The 22878-nt window shown below is 36.5% G+C and overlaps 1 protein-coding gene across 4 annotated transcripts in view; it reads right to left on the reverse strand.

Annotated features, from left to right (window-relative positions):
- The window catches only part of GCH1 (GTP cyclohydrolase 1), a 140131-nt gene that overhangs the window by 103187 nt on the left and 14066 nt on the right, over positions 1-22878 (reverse strand). For 3 of the 4 annotated variants that reach the window (XM_074327457.2, XM_074327459.2, XM_019725738.3), the window contains exons 2-5: positions 15292-15401; positions 10798-10853; positions 1065-1096; positions 12-96 (exon numbers count right to left, since the gene is read on the reverse strand). In XM_074327457.2, the coding sequence (XP_074183558.2) occupies positions 12-96; positions 1065-1096; positions 10798-10853; positions 15292-15401 (283 nt within the window). The remainder of the gene's footprint in view (positions 1-11; positions 97-1064; positions 1097-10797; positions 10854-15291; positions 15402-22878) is intronic. The other variant, XM_019725737.3, reaches the window with a different exon arrangement.

Genomic DNA, 22878 nt, shown 5'->3' on the forward strand with positions numbered 1-22878 from the left:
TGTGGACTTACGTTGCTTCAACCACTACCCCAACTCCAGCAGGTCGTAAGGCTTCTGTGATTGCTATAGCAATTTGTTTCGTAAGGCGCTCTTGAACTGTGGATGGAACAAGGAGCTCAGTTGAAGAGAGTGACACAAACAACTGAAAGCTTTTGCTGCCTCTACAATATATGAAATCTTAAAAAGCAGACTTCTGTGAGATGTAAAAGCCAAGACACACCACGTTCTACCAGTTTGCTTTGTGTGCTGCCTGAGCCACGGGAGACCCCTGTTCAATTCCCTCCCCTGCAGTACAGGTGAAGAGAGCTCAGAAAGCCCTGGCGCCCTCCAGCATCACTGCAGGGAATGGATTAGAATGGCGACTGTTTCTCAGCTGTGCAGTAAGACCAACGGAATACTGATAACAAGCACCTCCACGGAGGTAGAGCAGAGCACATGAATAAACAGCTCGCAGCAGCCGGATTAAAAAGGAGCCTACAGTATGGTTATTGAATTGTACTTAGAGCAATGCTGAAAACCAACGATTTAACCTGAATAATGTAGTTCCTGTGATGAATACACAACTAATCTTTGAAACCATACATTCACTGCAGCAGTACATCTATTTGAAAGCTGACAAAATTCCCAAATGTCTAGCAGAGCAGGAATTGATTAAATCAAGCCACAGCCCAGCCGTGCAATGGAATGCTAAACAGCCAGCAAAACGACTGAGATAATTACATGTGGGGAAAAGAGTTTAAGACTTTTTAAGTAAAAAAAAAAAAAAAAATAGTGGGTGAAAAGATAAGTGAAGCTCATTACATATAATATGGGCCCATTTTTAAATGCAGTAAAAATAAACTGATTTTAAAATGCTGGTATATGCATAAAAATGTGAAGGAATGTACAACAAATACAACAATGATTTTTGGAGGCTTGAAACCCAGCAGACTTTTTGTTTTATATTCCTATGAGGTTTTAATTTTTATAACTCATGTGTATTACATTTATAATAACAACAAAAAGTACTTTTCCCTTAAGAAAAAAAAAATGTTTTTCTATTAAAAAAAAGTTTTAAAATTTACCTTGTAATCTTCTACTATAGATTTCTACAATCCTAAAAAAGAAAGAATTGTTATAGTTAATCATAAATTATTTGAAGTGAAATTGGTCAGGGTTCCTCCTAAGACTAAAAGGATTTTATGGAAGCAGTTGTAAGGTAGGGCAGAGGATTCATGCCTAGAGGAGGATAGAAAGACAAAAACTACAGGAAAATGAGAAGAGGGAAGGTCTAAAGGAGACCACAACTATGACACAGAGTGGTACTCCCCTGTGTCCCCAAAGACAGAGAATTAAGAGTATAGTTTGCTTAGGGAAAACATAGAGATAAGCAATTTTAAAGCTTCCAAGTCATCAATTTTGGGCCAAGTCTTAAGTGTTATTGTTTAATCAGAGCTTAAAGTACAAGTTAAAAATAAAAAGACTATTTGTTAATTAATAGGCAGGCCACTGTACCTACTAAACCTATTAGGATAATCAGATTAGAACTGAACAGACTTCTTCAGACATCTCTTTATAAGATAGGTCTATATAATAAGCACTCAATGTTTAACCCCCCTAAAACAAAAGCCTCCTGATCTTAGCTTATAACGCAATCTGTCAAGTGACAATTTTCTCCTTTTAACATCTTTCACTGTAGCTGTGAAATGTAGAGCTGGCCACATGAATCACCCACTTCAGAATAACAAACCATGTTCAAGACCTCTCCTTTAAAATTTGTCTGTTAGTCGTGAATTTGGACTCAATTTAAGGAATGCCTTACCTATGAGGCATTTTAAGGCTCTTCCCCCCAACATGACCCTCAAAGAGAATTGACAACTTGCTCCTTAGACCTCAGTTACAGCTAATAAAGTCAATAAACAGGACGCCACCCTATTCACCACTCAGGCAGAAGGCAGGAGCCACTCTGATTCTTCTCTGTGTTCCCAGAAGGTAAACAACATTGAAGGAACACAATTACACACATTTTTTTTTATTTTGAACAAAAACGTGAGAAAGCATGGTTCAAGCTCCTAGATAGAAAATATGTCTTATTCTCACTGGGTCAAATTTCTGTATATATGACTTGTGATTGTTTCCCAGGTGATTAATTTCTTATATAAGTAGGAGATGCCATCGCATTAAAAATTAGTAACATCTTTCTTCTCATAGTTATCATTTTTTTCTAGAGTAGAATTTCAGGTACAACATTAAACAATAGTGGTTAATATTGGGCTTCCATATTTTGCTCCACATTTTAATAGGAATGTCTCTAACATTTTACTATCATGCACGGTGTCTGTTTCTGGTAGATAGCCGCTGTCATGCCAAAGAAAGGTCATTCATGCATACATGTCGAGTGCCTACTAGGTATATGATTATGAACAGGGTCCCTATACTCAGAGAGTTTATTTCTTATTCCTCGTTTATTCTTCATTGTTTTCAGTTAAGAAGTGTTGAATTTCTGTCTTCTCAGCATTAAAAAAATTCATATGGCTTCCCTGAATTAAATATGTGTATGTGTGTGTGTGTGTGTGTGTGTGTGTGTGTGTATTGCTCTCATTCTTGAAGATAATTTGTTGAGAGGTATTTGTTGGAAAAAAATTTTAGTTTGACACTGATATTTATCTGCCTTTCAATATTGCCACTGTCAGTCTAATTGCTGTTACCTTGTAGGTAATATTGTTCTCTGTGTCTGTTTTTATGATTTTTCAGTATGTGTACCCTACAGTTTCCCATATTACTTCTAGGTGGGAATTTAATTTCATTTGTCCTTTTTGGGATTTATTAGGCTTCCTGAATCTGAAGACTGATATTTTGCATATGCTCTCGAAACATTTTCAGCAATTATCTTCTCTAATATTGCACCTACTCCGTTGCCTCTGTCACCTCCCGGAATTTCAATTAAGGGCATATTAGACTTTTTCAGTCTTCCAGGTCTCTTATATTCTCATTCATATTTTCCATGTGTTTCTCTGTGCTGCTTTCTGCGCAATTTCTTCAGACCTTTCTTCCAGTTCACTGATTATTTTCAGCTGTGCCTAAACTACTATTTAATATGAGGGTATTTGGGCTTTGGATTCAATTATCACTCTTTTTTAAGAAGTTATATTGGTACTTTTTTCCAATCTGCCTGGCTAATTACTCCTTTGTCAAGCTTTCAGTACTCTTATTTTCTAACATACTTGCTGTATATTCTGTTAACTCCAGAAACTGTCCTCATTAACCATATGTTTCAGCTAACTCTGACCCACAGTGGCTTGTTTTCTTTTACTTTTGGTGAACTCATGCTCCTTGGAACATCATTTGTGGGAATTCTTTGAAGCCTGCATAAAAGTGCATCAGAGAATGTGCGCTTGTTTCTGCTAGGTATTGGAGGATTACCTCGTTGGTGACATTTTAAATCAAATTATTTGCTGGAGTTTTTTTGAGGCCCACACAGGTCATGTGAATTCTGACCCCAAACCCCTGTGAATACATGTTTATTGGCTCTTTTTCCTGCCCTCCCCAGAATAAGACTAATAGGTTAAGTATCTCCCTGAATTTGGGGTAGATTAGGGAGGACAGAACCCTGACTTTGGCTCCAATGCTGGCTAATTCCTGTGGATTCTCACCGGAATTGCCTTATATTTCACCCAGTGTGTGACATGTTTATATACATTATATCTTAGTATGTTACACCAAGAGGGATATGATTACAGTCTTGTTTACCATACTCCCAGAGTCAGTAGTTCTCAATTTTAATCTAAACCATTCTGTATTCTTTGAGTCGACCTCCCTGGGTCATGATGAAAACAGTACTTATAGCCTGCTAAAGTGTATATACCAGGGGTGCCAAAAAAATGTATACATATGACTTGTATTCATCTTTTGTTATCGGTGTATATTGAGTATTACAATTTTAATAGTTTTTTCCTCTTAAAATGTGTATACATTTTGTTGGCACTGTGTGTGTTTGTGTGTGTGTGTATGATTTTTACAACTACATTCATAAGTGAGATTAGTTTATAATTTTTTAAATGCTAATTTTATCAGGCTTTGTTATTAGGGATGGGCAGCTTCATCAAATTAATTGTAGAGCTTTTCAAGTTTTCCTATGCTCTTGAATTATTTATACCACATGGGAATTAGTGGTTATTTGGATGTTTGAAAGAATGCCTATTAAATTGACTGGGTGCAGCTCCTTCCACTCCCACCCCACCCCCAACATTAATTTGACTTTTTCTAAAGGTTACTAGTTTATCAAGATTTTCTAACCCTTGATTTATTCCCTTCTCTCTCCATCTTTGTTTTTAAAAAAACTTATCCGTAAATGTTCAAAGTTTTTGAAGCATATTTTAGTTACATAGCTTCTCATTCCAAGGTATAAGTATTCATTCTCTCAATCTGACTTCCAAGCAATCTATGATACAAGATTTTCAACATTTGGACTTATGCTTTCTATTCGAGCTTTCTAAATTAAATTTTTTTATTTTGTCTTCTTTCTTTCCTGTTTGTTCCATTAAGTTTTCTTAGTGTTTTTTTTAAAAAAAAATTAAATTCTTAGTTTATTTGTTGTATTTCTTATTTAATAATTAAAGCATTTGTGGCTATAAATTTAACTCCAAAGTGCTTTTTAAAAATGTCAGCTTTGAGATATAATCGACATAAAAATTGTAAGATATTTAAAGTGTACATCATGGTGATATACATATACATTGTGAAAGGATTACCCCCATCTAGTTAATTAACACACCCATCACTTTATATATTGTGTGTGTATGTGAGATAGATAGAGAGAGAGAGAGAGAGAGAGAGAGAGAGAGAGAGAGAGAGAGAGAGAGAGAGAGAGAGAAATTGAGAACAATGAACTTGGGAGTACAGATATCTCTTCAATATCCTGTCTTCATTTCCTTTGGATATACACCCAGAAGTGGGATTGCGGAATCATATGGAAGTTCTATTTTAATTTTTTGAGGAATCTCCATCCTGTTTTCTATAGTGGCTGCACCAATTAACGTTTCATTTCATTTACATTACATTTACAAACAGTGCACAAGGGTTCCCTTTTCTCCACAGCCTTACCCAACACTTATCATCTCGTCTCTTTTAATGACAGCCATTCTAACAGGTGTGAGGTGATATCTCATTATGGTTTTGATTTGCATTTCCATGATGATTAGTGATGCTCAGCACCTTTTCATGTACGTATTGGCCATCTGTATATTTTCTTTCGAGAAATGTTTATTCAGTTCCTCTCTCCATTTTTTAGTTGGGTTGTCTGCTTCTTTGCTATTGAGTTGTACGAGTTCTTTATATATTCTGGACATTAACCCTTATCAGATATATGATTTGAGAATATTTTCTCCCATTTTGTAGATTGCGTTTTCATTTTGCTAATGGTTTCCCTTGCTGTGCACAAGTTTTTAGTTTGATGTAATCCTCCTTGTTTATTTTTGTTTCTGTTGCCTTTGCTTTTGGTGTCAAATCCAAAAAAATCTCCAAAAGACCAATGTCAAAGAGCTTACCTCTATGCTTTCTTCTAGGAGTTTTACGGTACCTGGTCTTAATGTTCAAGTCTTCAATCCATTTTGAGGGAATTTTTTTTATCATGAATGATGTTGCATTTTTCAAATGCTTTTCTACATCTATTGAAATGATCATATGACTTTTATTCATTTTGTTAATGTGGTGTATCACACTGATTGACTTGCCAATGTTGAACCATCTTTGCATCCCTGGAATAAATCCCTTTTGATTGTGGCGTATGATCTTTTTAATGTATTGTTGAATTTGGCTTAATATTTTGTTGAGAATTTTTGCATCTATATTCATCAGGGATATTGGCCTATAATTTTCTTTTCTTGTAGGGTCCTTGTTTGATTTGATATCAGGGTAATGCTGGTCTCAAAAAATGAGTTTGTAAGTGTTCCCTCCTCTTCTACTTTTCAGAAGAGTTTGACGAGGACTGGTATTAATTCCAAAATACAGCTTTGTACTTCAGATTTTATACATTGGTATACAGTGTTTACATCATTATGGTTTTCTATCATGTCAAAGGAATTTAAAAGAACTTCAGCCTCTAAATAACTGGTTTTAAAACTAACTTTGTATTAATTTCTAATTTTCTTGTTACACAATCACATGTTCAATTTTTTTTTAAGTTTATGCTTGCCTTCTGGCCAACATTCTATTACTCTGCTTTGTATATGCTTTTTATCTGTCTCAATCAAAGATTGAGAGGTAGTGTTCCCACCCACTTCTTTCAGGTTTGTCAGATTCTTTATGCATTTCAGCAAGTTCCTGTTTTCTGTTTTGAACCCATTTGACACAAAAGGATTCACGACCACTTTTATCATGAAATTTCATGAAAATAAGAAGACCCACTTTGTCCCCTTTGTTAAATTTTGTCTTAATTTTATTTTGAACTTTTATGATTTTTTAAAAAATAAATGGGACATAGTTGGGTACTGGATGTAACCCAATGGACATCTTACTTAAATAGCTCACTTACTGATCATACATACAACCTCTGTGCTAGGTTCCTCTCTTTTCTCTTTTGCATTATTCTTTCTTTCCTCTTCCTCCTCCTCTGGCAACTGGGAAAGTAATCTGGTGACACTTTTGCAGGAAGAACGAATGGACAGTATAATTTAACCCTTGCAAATCTTAAGAGTATTTCTGATGCCTTCATATGACTTGACTTGACAAGCTTGACTTGACACCAGGCTACAAATGCGCAGGTGTGGCTAAAGCAAAGAGAAAAAGTGCAGCAGGAGATGGAGCTGGATCACTGTGGGACTTGTCAGCTAGAGTAAGGAGTCTGAACTTTACCTTAAAAGCTATAGGGAGCTATGAAGGAGCAGCAGCATCAAATCCACACGTTAGAAAGAACATCCTAGCACATATGAGAGCAGATTTAAGGACCCTAAGAGATTAGAGGCAAATAGGAGTTAGGAATTTAACCTATAATCCAGGAAGCACATAAGCAAAACCCAACAGAGTAGTAGCAAGGATAGCGAGAAGGCAGCATGGGACCAGGAGGGAAGAAAGGGTACGGCACGAGGTCAGTGAGCATGTGACAGCAATGGATGGATTCCCGCTCACTCCTTGTCCCAAAATACATTCCAGATGGAACAAAGACTTAAATATGAAAATAACCCAGAAAACATGAGTTTATGACTACATAAACATTTTTAACTTCTTTATGGAAAAATAATACTATAAAACAAAATCAAAAGACAAGTGACACGCCTGGAACACTTATTTGGAGCACCTGACCTAACTGCTTTAACATTCACAGAGCTCATACAAATCAGTAATAAAAAGGCAAGCAACCCAATGGAAAAATTAGCAAAGGCTAAGTGAGGAAGTTTCTGAAAAGATTCGACCTCACTCTATTAAAGAAATGCAAATTAAAACAACAGGTACCATGTTTCACTTACCAGTTTCGCAAAGATTGAAAAGTGTGATGAAACCCCGTGTTAGCAAAAGTGTGGAAAAACACACACCCTTCATCTATTATTGGAGTATAAATTGGTATAATCTTTTTTGGAGAGCAATCTGGTAATATCAAAAATTCAGCTACCCTTAACCCAGCAATTTTACTCTAGTCATTTATCTTACAGATAGACTCAAAGTATGCAAATACATAAAAATATGTTCACCAAAGCATTATTTTCCTTTCTTGACAACAGCGTCAAACTGTAGACTATATTTATTTATATCAAAGACTGGTTAAATGAATTATATTAATCAATCAAAGAAATACTATGTGGCTATTAAAAGGAACTTGGACTTTCTGGATTAAAACATGTCCAAGGGATTTAAATGTATTTTAAATTAAAAAAAAAAAAAGTTGTACAGAATGTACAGATTTTTTGTTTTGTTTTGCTAGTTTTAAAGAACTATATGTTTGTGTTTGCACAGAAATTTTCTAGAAGGATAGTGAAAGAAATATCGAGTTTTAACTCTGGGGAATGGAAATAGGAAAGAAAAGCTTTCCCTTTACTCACTTATTTGTATTTAAATGTAACTGGTAAGTGTGTTACTTTTATAATTGAGAAAGAGAAAAAAAGAATGTTTACTTTGTAATCTGATGCCCACCCTACTTTTTTAACTCTCCTTCACCCCTGCCTAAATTTCATTTCTGTCAATTGAATCCACTCCCTACCCACTGGACTATGCCTTGCTCCTGCCCTCCTATTTGCCTTTGCTCATGTGTTCACTACACCTAGAGGAACTTCTCTCCCATTTAGAATTCTGCTCAGCCGTCCACCTCTGGCTGTCTTCATTCCCGCAAGGCCACGGCCACTGAGTGCTCCAAACCAGGCATTTCTGTGGCACCTGTTGTCTCATACTCTTGCCCTCCTTAGGGCAGCAGCTCTGTCCTACTTCTCTCTAGCACCGTACCCTTTCACAGTAGGTGCTTAATAAATAGATTAACCAGGGCTACCCAAGGCACTACATTTGAAAGTCAAGATTTAATTACGTTCACTCAATTATTCTAAGGCAAGAAAACGAATATATGCTCAATGGATTTTCAGCAACAAAAGGAATTTCTATTCAAACTAAGTTTACTCTAGAATTCTATTAGAGTTAAACCAGATGAACTCACTTCTGGCATTTTCTTGTTACTTAAGGCTTTACTGTTTGGTATTTGACTTCTGTGGCACTGAAAGGTCATTCGTTTAAAGGCAAGCATATAACAAACTTCACATACAAGATTAAAATGAACGGTGAAGTTTTCCAAAGACATTACGTTTGCTTTAGCTTCATGCCCTAAATATTCTTAGTTCTTATAGGGAGTAAACAATTGGATAAATCTTAGTCTTCTTCTCTATTTAATGGATGCTTTATTCAAATTTCTTACAAAATATCTGAAAGTAACACACTCAGTTCTTTGGCTTAGTGTTCCATTTTTTTCTTAATTTTCAATCCTATTAGTGCAAGGACAAATCCCCAGGCTAATAATCAACTCTTTTGTATTGTTTCATAAAAGCTTAATTTTGGGGGATCTTTTCCTTTCCCTAGGAAAGGAAATAGCCAAAGGTTATCCCCTTCTACCCCCAAGTTACCATTTACTCCAAGATTTCACTGGATTAGTCTAGAATCCATTTTCATGAAGGGTTAACCATGGTCTACACAGTATGGCCTTGTAGAGAAGGCTCTTTACCTTAAGACCCAGGCTTAATGTGGTCTGCCAAGCATTCTTATAATATGAAAGCTATGTACTACACACCTTTCACACATGGACAATCTGTTACAGGCAACGGCAGTACCAGAGTTTCTATATGGGGAAGATGTAGGGTTGGCAGTAGAAATTACAGCAGCGTTGATTTCCCCGTCACCACCGCTACCCTTTTCAGCCACCCCTCGGCACTACCACTAGGTACAGATCACTGAAGGGTGGCAGGATGTTTCTGGATTTGTGTTAAGAGCCTTATTGCAGTGAAGCAATTACAGGTATGCTATAATAACATCCTTTCTGGTGGCAAGAGTGCTGACCAGGAATAAGGTCAGAAACGAGGGATGTTAAAGTTTTTTCTTCTACTTACTTTCTCCTTAATCCCTAGAGGAAATGAGTGAGAAAGTGGAAGTGAAAACAAAAGTAAAAAGGACAACTGTGGAAAGCAGCTAACAGACGGCTGGATGGTTTCTACAGATTCCGACACAGAATTGAAAAAGGTCGGACCACCATTTCAGGATTGTGGTGAATCCCAGAGTTTAAGTGGAGAAGAAACAGGAACACATCAGAGTCCCAGGATAGTCAGTTGGTCACAAAGATTCATTTACTTCAATTTTGATGTGATCTCTATAACCTCAATCAAGTTATCCAAACTTAGCTTGGTTTATTTTATAGAGGGGTCAGAGGTGGCACTTGACTGTATATTCATTACCTAGTCCTTCATTTTGTTCTTAACTTCTCAACATACGCACACACACACACACACACACACCCCTCCCATTATTTCCCCAGGACTCACCAACTCTATACAAAAAAATTACAAAAGAAGATATTTAGAGGCATCAAAATATTGGTCACTAGGTCTATCAGAAATATATGAACACTGACGCTCAAGTTGACTTCCAGTTAAACATAGATTACCATGCTTGCATATCACCACTCCTTCCTAAAAACCAAATAAAGATGGTAGCAAAGGAACTTTTTAAAAGGCATGAACCCACAGGATAAAGAATGGAAAAGCAGACTGTAGTAGAAAGGAGAGAAATGGGTGAGAGTAAGCATTGTCTTGGAAGAGAGCTGAGAAAGCCAAGCGAGACAGTCTTGGGTCTGCAGAGGCAAAGAAACCAGAAGTGAACTGACTGAGAGATGCCTGGAGGTATGCAGGAGGCAGGACGGAGGCTCCAAATAGTGGTTTGATTAAAATCTGAAAACAGTGCAGTGCAGTTAGACCCTTGCCCAAGTTTCCTCTCCCACCCCTCACTTTTAGCTAAACCACCCTTAAAGGAAAGGGGCCGGACTGATTGCTCCCTGGGTCCTCTCCAGCCAGGGACCAGGGAAGGCTCTCCAGAGAAAGGTGTGAGCTCAGACTTCAAATGGAAGTGGAAGAAGGGGTGGGAGGTGGGGGAGGAGGGTAGGCAATCGGGGAGTGAGAGGAAAAGGGCATTTGTGTTTCAGGTCCTCTAAGTCTGTCTCAGAGACTATCAAGTTTCAGTTGCAATGTGTCATCCACGTTAGATCAACACTGGTCAAGAAAGAAAGCCCGATGAGATTCTCACCGTGTAGGGGCAGATTCTATAAACCTGTTTTCCTATTCATCACACGGTCATACTTACCTCGCAAGTTTGCTGAGGCCAAGGACTTGCTTGTTGGGAAGATAACCGATGTGAACCTTCAGAGAAGAGACAGAAATCATGAGCTAAGTGAAAAAACAGTGCTTCCCTGTGACAAAATAAGGAAATACAGGATACTTATTATGTCATTCAACACAATGAAAATGTATCTTTAAGACATGTAGAAGATTTAAGACTTAGAAAAATGAAACACTTATATAAGCATATAAAAATGACATAAATGCAGTAAAACGGAAAATATACAATGACTTAATAAAATAACAAATGTGAAGCATAGTCACAGTATTTCCTGATGACATTAAACTCCCAATAACAATTCTTAAAGTCTTTCCTCTACTGAGGGGAAACAGTCTCAAGAAAGTGCAAATTATCCTGTAGCAATATTTAAAGGTAGCCAGGAAAGCCTCCTTTATTTTATTTACTTATTTATTTTTTGAAAGCCTCTTTTAAATGGTTGAAACTGTAACTATAAATATGGCCATTCCACACATCACTGTGTCCTTAAAAGCTCCAGCCTGTTGTGGAGTCCTGCTGCACAGAAAGAGGGGCTCCATGCCCTTTGTTGTGCATGGCAGCCCCATTTCTAAGCTACTGGAGAGTACCATCTTCCTGACAGGAGAAAAAGGACACTGATACAAACGTGACTCCACAAGAACCTGGATCCGAAGTTCTTATAGAACCTACTATAAGGCAAAAGCATTTCTATAATCTTAATAGATGCTGATTAATATCTAATATATAAATGTTATCTCTCTTTGAGTGATGTATTAAGTATAAGAAAACATAATGCATCGTTCTTCAAAAAGGCTAATAAAGTAAATGGTCATTTGTGAGCAATCAATTAAGCTAATATAAAATTATACTCATTTGCATCATGGTTTGTCAGCATTTGTTGCATGTTCAGCTAATATTTACTGTACACTTGAATAATTGATCTAGCAGTAATTAGTGATTTTTCATCTACTACTAGCGCTATGCTTGGGGAGTTTGAGAATACCAACTCATCTTCTTCCTGGCTGGCAGAAGAACAAAGAAAAGTAGCAACCTGAATGTTAGGTATTTCAAAGAAAAATTAGAGAGTTAAAACTTTCCCATAGAACCAAGGCCTTCTGTACCACCTGAAATTTTTATACCTATGAGCAGAGTTATCATTTGTATATTCATTATACTATTTTGGGTCCTCCTAAAGATCCGTTTAAGTCATTTAAATGTCCATTTCAGGAAATCGCCACTGAATAATATATTTAAAAACAGAGTTAGCTGGAACACAAACACAAAGGTGATCATAGCAGAAGGTAACAGGATATAGTGATGCGATATTGCAAATTATAATAAATACTATATATTTGGTCTTCATCCACAATTCCTGATTCACAGCTCCCCAAATCCTTGGAATCTCTCAAGTGCTGAGAGTGGAAATGCAAATTCATGATGCTATTTTGGATTCTTGTTTAAATCAATAGTAAGACAGTTGACACAACTGGAAAATGTAAATATGGGTTAGTTATTAGATGCTATTTAGGAATTACTGTTAATTTTGTTTATGGTAGTCCTACTATGGATAAGCATGAAAATATTGTTTTATAGATATGTATTAATAATTAGTGATAAAAAGTCATGCTGCCAATACATACTCTATATTATACAGTACGTTGCAAATTTTACTGCTAACTTTTTAGGTTGATAATCAAATTGAACTTATGTTTCTAAAAAAATCTTTATCTTTTAGAGAGACATATTATAAGATATTATGGAAAAAATAACATAACATATAGGATTTGCTTCAAAATAGTCCAGTGGGAACGTCCCCTATATATAACAAGATTGGTCCTTTACTGATAACTGTTGAAGTTGGTTGACGGAAACACAGAACTTTATAATACTAGTCTTTCTATCCTGTATATGTTTAATATTTTCTATAACAAATCATTTTTAAAAGAGAGAGAAACCACTACACACACATCAGAATACTAAACTTAAAAAGACTTAAAGTGCCAAGTGTTGGCAAGGATAGGAAGTGACTGGGACTCATGAAAGTATGTGAAGTGTAAATAGGAACAACACTAATAAATAAGCAAGAGTACAACCTATGACCCTGCAATTCCACTTGTAAGTACATTCCTAATAGAAATGCATGCATATGTGTACCAAAAGAATGCTGTTAGCAGTTGAGGGAAGAGTGAAAATAGGGAAAATACAAAACAGAGTCATTTTAACCAAGTTGCTAAGTTATTAACATTATAAAGGTTATGATTATGAAGGCATGAGGAAACAATTCTTTTTCTCATCTTAACTAGCCTGGGCACTTAAAATTTTGAACTCTCCAGTCATGCATCAATACCTAGGTATATACCAGTTCATTGTGCGTCAATGCCCAGGCATACATCAAGCCTACAAACAACCCTCTGACTACCTCCTACAGAACTCAGGATGTGATCGTACTTCCAGGACTGATAACTGTCCTGGACAAATCCAAGGGCTAAGAATTCAGGACTAAGAATTCAAGGATATGACTTTTACTCTGAGTAAGAACTCTGAACTTTTCTTTCTTCTTCAGAACAAAAGTTCTGGGTTTTTGCCTGGCTGTGTTTCCAGTTTGCAAACTCTAAGACCCTTGAATAGATTTTTATCATTTATTTCTAGTTAAAGACTCTTTGTGCTCAATTGACACAATATTGTTTGTAATAGCAAAACAAACACACACATACACACAAAGAAAGAAAAACAACACAAATGTCCACCAAGAACAGAATAGATGAATTAATTGTAGTATGCATGGACAGTGGAATAATACTAATATATAGCAATGAAAATAAACAAAGCACAATGACTCTTACAATGTGGAGCAAAAGAAGCCAGACACAGAGTATATGCTGTCGATTCTTTCCATTTATACATATAGTCTGTGCTGCTTAACAAAGGGGATACATTCTGAGAAATGCATCAGTAGGCAATGTTGTTATGTGAACATCAGAGTTCATTTACACAAACCTAGATGGTATATTCTACTACACACCTAGGCTATATGCTATAGCCTGTTTCTCTGAACGGGAGGAAAAATAAGTTTTGCCTCCATCCATCTGGATTCTTGGCTGAGACATCCCTAAAATAAAAGACAGATTGACAGGAGAAAAAACAAAAGTTTAATAACATGTCTATTTCCTGTATACATGGGAGAGACCCAGGAAAACCGAGTAGCTCAACAAAATGGCCGAAGCCATCACCTGAAATATCATCTTCAGCTGAAGACGAAAGATGTTAGGGGTCGGGGAATCAGTCAGGGAGGTCACCAGGAAAAGCACAGTGACAAGGGGAAGGTTGTTAAGCAGACTTAAGTCATTGCCTTCTGCATGGATAAGAGCTTCTAGAGATAAGGTATCACTAAGTGAAAGGAATGTTTCAGCCCCATTATAATCTTATGTGGGCCCTAATTAACCAAAAAGTCCTTGTGCAGCAGATGACTGTACTTGAAAAACAAGCACAACTAATCTACCTGTGAGGACAACAGATGGGTTAGGATTAGGAAGGGCCACAAGGTGAGCTTCCAGGCTACTAATAATGTTCTAGTTCTTAATCTATAAGGTAGTAAGGAATACCTGTATGATTTGTGCATTTTCTATGTTTCACGTCTATAAAATATTTAAAAATGAAACACTTTAACAAAAAAATATGTAAAGCAAATGTTAACACATTTCAGGTGCTGGGTATATAGGTAGGTAGTCATAGCACTATTTCTTATAAATCGACTATTTGAAAATTATTAATAAGAAGTCAAAATAAAATAAAATTATAATGTGGGGGAGGGGGAGAAAACGGACAACTCTTGGTCCTAAATCCACACATTCTTAAAGGTATGTTTAATACCAACAAGCTGGATAACATTATCTAGTTTGCATACATTAGATTCATTTTTCCTACCGTGTTTCCCCGAAAATAAGACTTAGCCGGACAATCAGCTCTAATGCGTCTTTTGGAGCAAAAACTAATGTAAGACCCGGTCTTATTTTAAAGACCCGGTCTTATTTTACTATACTACAAGACCGAGTCTTATATAATATAATATAAGACTGGGTATAACATAACATAATATAATATAATATAATATAATATAATATAATATAATATAATTCCAGGTCTTATATTAATTTTTGCTCCAAAAGACACTTTGGAGCTGATTGCCCGGCTAGGTTTTATTTTCAGGGAAACACAGTAGAGAAAAAGAGAAAACCTTAATTTGATTATTTTAACCTATTCATATCATATTTTCAATGAAATGCTTGCCCTGAGCGCCTTCTGCTACTTTGTTTTTGTTAACTTCAAGCTATTAGATTAGTCAGGTTGACAGAAATGTTTATATATAATTCCAAATATCAGGAATATTAAAAATTAGGTAACAATTTTGAATATAATTATCCTAATTTAAAATTTTTCATTGTGCTTTTTAAATTGTTAGGAAGCAAAAGAGAAAAACCTTACCTTTCCAATAAATGGAACTAGGTGATGTTCACACATGGAAAACATATCTATGTCCTTCACAATCACCATCTCATCATGATCTTCATCAAATATAGCATCATTTAGGACATCTGAAATCAGAGGTTTGCTTTAGTACCATTTCCAATTTTATAGAAAGATACAGAGTAGAAAAACTAACAATCTCTATGGGTAAATATAAAGTGACAGAAAGAATGTTAATTCTGACTAAAATATTAAGGGAATGCAAATTAAAACTAGCTATGTTTCTCCCACCAAATTAGCAGTCTTTTCCTTTAAATGATGGGGGGGGGGGGAATCCTTATGCTATAGTATTACATAAAAAAAAAAAAGGCAGGATCACGAATGTATTTGCAGCATGAGAGGGAAACGGAGAGGAAGAGAGCGTATGCAAAACAATAGAGTGGCTATTTCTGTTGATAAAAATGGAATGCTTTCACTTTCTTCCTTACATTTTCTTGTACCTAACACTTCCTCTATGATGGATGTGTAGAAAACCATATCTGAGGAAAAAAACAAAATTCTTAGCACTCTGACTCCTGAGACCAGATCCAGACACATGTAAACTTCACCTCTGTTATCAATCTCCAAATAATTTTCTACTCTTACAAAGTTTCTAGTTATTGTATGCAAGTGTCAGCCTTATTCTAAACAGTTGCCTTCCTGCCTTCCTAAGGAAATAAATGCCACAGTTGTTACGTGTATGCCTGCCCAGGTTGGCTTTGGGGGATAAGTAGTGTCTTGTTTAACCAGTGGACTCCAGCATATGTGGACAGGCATATGACATTTAGAAATAAAAAAGCTTTATTTTAAAAAAACTGCACTAATATCTGGATAGCTTGGCCAACTAGATAGAATCAAAGCACCGAGTTGTATTATTTCAAGGAATTGGGATACCCAATCTACAAAGTATGATGAGACAGAGCAGGGAGGAGATGAGTAGAGCTTGGCACCCACCTACAGCTATTCCCCTCAGAAAGGCAGGCTGCGGAGTGAGTCAGTCACAGAGAAGACGTGCAAACGCCCACCCACACAGGCTGACCTTCAGTGGCTCCACTGCTACTAGGATAGAGGCTCCCAGACACTGAGTCATAATTTAACTACAGTTATCATCCCGAGTCAGGCGACTCTGAGACACGTTTGACTGTGTAGTAGAAAAGTCATGAATGTAGTCACCAAAAAGTGAACATATGGGGTTTAGATACACACACAAACATGACACCCGTTAGGAGAGGCTGATAAAATACAGCGAAGAGAAGGCTCAGTGCCCTTCTTTAAGTAAACACTCCTTCTCCAAAAGCAGTCTTTTATTCTGAATTCTCTGCTCTAACCTTCAGTCATATTCCTGAAAGAAGTCCAAAAATAGATCCTTAGCGCTCTCCCGAGTATCCTACACTTCTCCAAGATTTTAATATAACATTATTGCAATGAATAGCTTACTAAAATTCTAGCCATGCAAGGAATCTCCTGAAAGAAAAATTAAACAAAAAATATTTCTTAAAGAAAGAGCAAAAGAAAATGGTGAAATGTAGGAAGCAGTCATTTGCTTTCTCTGGCAAAGAATAAGAACATCCCATTCTAAGCTCTGACAATAATCATCTGGCCTATATTAAAAGCTGGCCCTTGAGTTAGGCTAAATTAGCACTTGGTTCCATCACTAACTAGCTGTTGGACCTTGGGCAAGGCACTTTGTGTCTCAGTCTTCTCAGCTATATAATGGGAATGAAAAAATTACCTACTTCACAGGGGTATCCTGAGGATTAAATGAGATAATCCACTTATGTTTACAATTATGCAGGTGAAATAAGTGGCAGTTGTTATTATAATTATGATTAAGGGAGTTGCTAAATTATGTGTCCCATGCACACTAACCTACATCAGAATTTCAAAGGTAATAATGTGCTTCTAAGAGACAGACTACAGATAAGGAAAAAATAGTAATTTTACAATGGGCAAACCTGGCAGACATTCCCTTACGCAAGTAATCAAAGTTAACTCCACCAGTAATAAGACATATTTGATACTGTGCAGCTCCTGATAGAATATGAGAAGGGCACATCACCTCTGTGGTATTCTTCCCAAAAATCTGGAACTGCAGCCTAATCACCAGACAGACTGAGCGACACAATAGCTAAGTACCGTGTTTCCCCCAAAATAAGGCCTAGCCGGACAATCAGCTCTAATGCGTCTTTTGGAGCAAAAATTAATACAAGACCCAGTCTTATTTTACTATAATATATTTACTATAATATTATTATAATACAATATTTTACTATAAGACCGGGTCTTATATAAGACTGAGTATAATATAATATAATATAATATAATATAATATAATACCCGGTCCTATTTTACTATAAGACCAGGTATAATATAATATAATATAATATAATATAATATAATATAATATAATATAATACCGGGTCTTATATTAATTTTTGCTCCAAAAGACGCATTAGAACTGATTGTCCAGCTAGGTCTTATTTTCAGGGAAACACGGTAAGTACTCTTTAAAAAAAACATGGAAAGACTGAGGAGCTATCACAGATTAGAGAAGACTATAGAAACATAACAACTAAATCCACTGAAAAAACTAAAGTCTGTAGTTTAGGTAATAGTATTGTACCAATATTAGTTTTTTAAGTAGTGATAACAGAGGAAGCTGGGAAAGAGTATATAGAAACTCTCTGTACTATCTTTGTAATTATTCTGTGAGTCTAAAATTATATCAAAATAAAAAAGTAAAAAAAGAAAGAAAGCAATAGGACAATGTCCATCAACTAGGACATATAAACAATGGATCACTACCTAGCAATAAAATGGAATAACTACTAATACATGTACTAAGATGGCTGAATCCTCCAAAGAATTATACTAAGTGAAAGAAGCCACACACAAAATAACTACGTATGAGATCCCAGGAAAGGTAAATATAGTGATAGCAAGCAGACAGATGGTTTACCAGGGACCAGAAAGGTGGGTGAGAGAGGATTGGCTACAAGAGAAACTTTTTTGGGTGATGAAAACAGTCTGTATCTTCATTGCACTGGTGGCTATACAACCATATGTATTTGTCAAAACTCAAATGGCACACATAAAGTTGGTGAATTTTATTGAATTTAAGTTATACCTTAATAGAGTTAACTTTTAAAAATAAAATTTAAAAAACCTGTAGTATAATATACAACCTTTGGTGTAAAGAAAGGGGAGATGTGAACGTATACATACCGTGTTTCCCCGAAAATAAAACCGGGTCTTATATTAATTTTTGCTCCAAAAGATGCATTAGGGCTTATGTTCAGAGGAGGTTATCCTGAAAAATCTTTCTAGGGCTTATTTTCCAGTTAGGTCTTATTTTCGGGGAAACACAGTACATACATGTGGTTATCTTCAAAAAGAAACACTGAAAGAATAAATCAAAAAGCTAATAAAAATGATTACCCATAAAGAGAACAGGGAAGAAAAGATAGGGATAGAAGTGAGACACCTTTGAATATAATTTGTTATGTAGTTTTGACTTTGAAATCATGTAAATGTTTTACACACTCAAAATTAAACCAAAAAGAACAAAACTAGCGACCCTCATACTTAATACTTTGTGTGGTAATGGAACACTAATGTGTTGCTTATGTCCCATTTCATTAAAATGAACCCAGCCTATAAACTTGACCTAGCCAAATCATTTTTCTTCAATAACAAAGTTTCCCTGCTATATTTATTTATGTTTTGCTCCAACATATCTGAAAGCTACCATCTGTGGCTAATAAGAACAAAACACTATCACAGATTGTTTTAATTTCCTGCCTGTTATCAGTAGCAAGAAGGTAACCCTGGAAACAAGGATTTATGGCATTCTATTTCCTACTGTTGGTCATTACCAATAAAGAAAACCAAAGCAGCCTCCAAAAGTTAAAGTTTTGTCTACCACAACACTACATACAAAAAAGCATAAAAGCATACCTTTCTCATGTCATTCATGACAATAAGTAACCCTGCAGGGCAGCCGTCTCTCAAGTATTTAGTCCCTGCCTAAAAGTACAGTAAGGCAGGCCCACAATATGAACCCCAGTACTTATTTAAGCACGCTTTGAAGCAGGGGGTCTCAGACTCCCCAAATGGGCTTGTTAAAACACAAATCACTAGACCCCACCCCCAGAGCTTCTGATTCAGTAGGTCTGGGTGGTGGGCCCGAGAATTTGCATTTCTTACAAGTTTCCAGAAGACGCTAATGCTCTGAGAACCACTTTGAGAGTCCCTGTTTTGACATCTTTCATGTTTGGGGCTACAACATAGAATCAACACCTTCAAAAGGCTTCTACTCAAACAAAATATATATTAAAAACAGGTTTCTGCTGGGGTAAGGGGTGGGGGTGGGGGCAAAGGAAAAGGAAACTCCTGGGAGATATCCCCGCAAAAGGAAACTTATCTAATGGAGTTTCTTTTGAATGAGTAATAACAGGAATTAGCACTATCTAGGGTGTTTCGTGATCAGCACCAAAACTTGGAGCTCTCCGAGGCAGCCAGAATTTCACACCTAATGCATCTTCCGAGAGGACAGTATTAAAAGACAATGGAGTGTAGTGTAGATGCCTGACCACTGCGCTGTACACCTGAGGCTGAAGCTGACTAACAATGAATGTCAACTATAATTTAATACATATATGGTCACAGTATAGCATAGGGAATAGAGTCAGTGGAATTGTAATAGTTGTATACGATGTCAGAGGGCTAGTAGAATGGGGGAGGGGGGTTATCACTGTGAGCGGTGTAAATGCCTAGTACATTGTTTTGTACACCTGAAACTAATTTTATATACATATATACATGTATACATGTATACATGTATACATGTATACATGTATACATATATATATGTATATATATATATATATATATATAAAATGGAAGAAGGCAGGCATCCATCCTAAGGGGTAGGAATGGAATCTGCCCATTCATTTTAGAATTAAGAGAAAACACAGAAAGCAAGCGCTAAAAAGGCATCAAGCCTCTTTGCTCTTGGCTGAAATTAAAGCAACTCAAGGTGCTACTAAAGATAAGCCCACCCTGATTCAGTGGAGAAAGGTCTGAATCACTGGCCCAAACCCGCCCAACACCAAAGCTGCTTCTACCAGCACATAGCACTTATTTCATTCCACCTCCTGGTATTACTGCTATGTGTGCTAATTTCTCCCAACCTTGGAAGTGAGCGTTGTAGCTTAAGGCTTGGGAGTTTCCACACAGTGTCCTGTATACCAGGCACAGAGCCAGAGTTAAATATAGATCTTCCATTTTATCCAATTAATATGTCAGTCTGTATCCTGTGATTTACTTCCTTAAAATAGATTTAAAGAAGGGACACCAAAGAAACTCGTGGAAACAGGAACATACCAATTCTTATTGCAGCAGTATTGGTAACAGCAAATATTAAGAATTTAAATGTGTATCAGAAAAAATTGTTACACAGTTTGGGTAGAGTCAAATAATAAAATATGACCACACAGTGAAAGAGAGTGAATCTGAGCTGCGTTTATAATTTCCTGAAACAATGTCCAATTAAAAGAGCAAGTATCAGAAGCAGTAACAGATATATAAAGTATGATCCATTTAAATGAAGTAGAAATGATATTACGTGTTGTTTGTGGACATACAAATAAAATGAAAATATTGCAAAATGCATGAGGGTTACAGATCAAATTCAAAATAGTGGTTAACTCAGTAGATGGAAGGTAACAGGATCAGAAAGAGATAACTATGAAGCTTTATTTGTATTTTTTAAAGCAAAATACTACGATTTGTTGAAACTGGATGAATATTTATTAAACTAGTTCTTTATACTTTTTCTTGCATATTTGAGACATTTCATTAATGAAAAAGATTTTTTTTTATTTTTATTTGAGGTGTTCATACACATGCTGGTGTTCTGTTTTCTTCCTGGGGAAAAAAAAGCAAGAAACTGGGGTTACCTTTGCAGAGAAGGCCTGGGGCTTCGGAGGAGGGTGACACAGGAAAGACACAGCCTGCTTCATGCAACCCTGCCAACTCCTTCAGAAACCTCCCTAAATCACAATCTGCAATTAGATAAAGCCTTCAGCCCTGAGGGTAGTGTTCAAACTTTTTGCTTTCTGCTTTCTGTTTGAAAAATGTGTCCTACGAGTTAGGAACAACAACAGTGTTAAATTAAAAGAGGGAAGAAAATCATTATCTCTGCTTTCATTTCCATCGTGAGGGTTCACCTCGTTAGCACTTCCAAGACTCACAGCTTTCTGCACAAGACAGAGCTAACATTTGTAAAACTTCGCCAAAATAAGCACGAACCCAAACATTCCACAGACAGACATAATGGCAGAAACTCAGATGCATTTAGACAACCGTTCACACCATCTGCTAGAGTAGACAGAGCTGCCGCACAGCTTTGATACGATCCGTGAACTTCTTTCCTAAACTGCAAAAGCGTGTGAGCAGGAAAGATCCAACGCATTGCAAAGAAGGTAAAAGTTTGGTTATTTTAAAATTTTTCACTCCTGTCATCCTTAGCAGGTAATTCCCCATGTTGCTTTTAAACAATTAAAATACAGCTAACACAACATGGATGAACCTTGAGGGCATTACGCAAAATTAAATGAGCCAGACAGAGAAAGACAAGTACTATATGGTATCACATATGTGGAATCTAAAAAACCAAACTCGTACAAACAGAGGCGAGTGGTTAGTTACAAGGGGCTGGGGGGGTGGGGGAGATGGGGAGATGTTGGTCAAAGAATACAAACTTCCAGAGAGAAGATGAATAAATTCCGGGGATCTAATGCACAGCTTTTTTATTATAGTTAACAATACTGTATTACATACTTGAAAGTTGCTAAGAGAGTAGATCTTAAGTGTTTTCATCACAAAGAATAAATGGTAATTATGTGAGGTGACAGAAGTGTTAGCTAATGCTACGGTGGTAATCATTTTGCGACATGTAAGTGTACCAGAGCAATTCATCGTACACCTCAGACTTACATGTTAGCAATGATATGCGTGCTTCATTCAGCAAATATAGTACCGGTGAGCTAGTCCCATCCTCTCATAAACATGATGTCTATTGGTGAGGGACAATTTTGTATATGAAGTTATATTTATTAAGCAAGACATTTTTCTTGATTACAGCAATAACGTTCATTGTAGTTTATAAGATACTGAAATACTGAAATGAAAAAATGGAAACACAATCTCTCTACCCAGACACAATTAACTGGCTCTTAGGGAACCAGATGCACAATGGTTCAAGAAGTAGAATGGTAAAATAGAAAGAATGAATTAAGAGAGTCGCGAGACCTGAGTTCTCATTCAAGCTTTGTGAAGACTATGACCTGGGCTACAGGGTCCTCAAGGTAAGAGGATGGTTTTAGAGAAGGAATTTAACAGGCTCCCAGGTTCCTGGCTTGCACAGCTCTGGGGATGTTGGACTCAATGATGAATTAGGACAGAGTTACCCACCCAGCCCCCCGGTCAGTGTTTGAGATGTGCATAGTGTCTAGTGGCTTTCCATACTGAAGGAGGGAGAAGCACCTGTTTTAAACTATTCAA

The sequence above is a fragment of the Rhinolophus sinicus genome, chromosome 3 (assembly GCF_057876585.1).
Source record: "Rhinolophus sinicus isolate RSI-liver-muscle chromosome 3, RSI-T2T, whole genome shotgun sequence".
NCBI classification, from domain to species: Eukaryota; Metazoa; Chordata; class Mammalia; order Chiroptera; family Rhinolophidae; genus Rhinolophus; species Rhinolophus sinicus.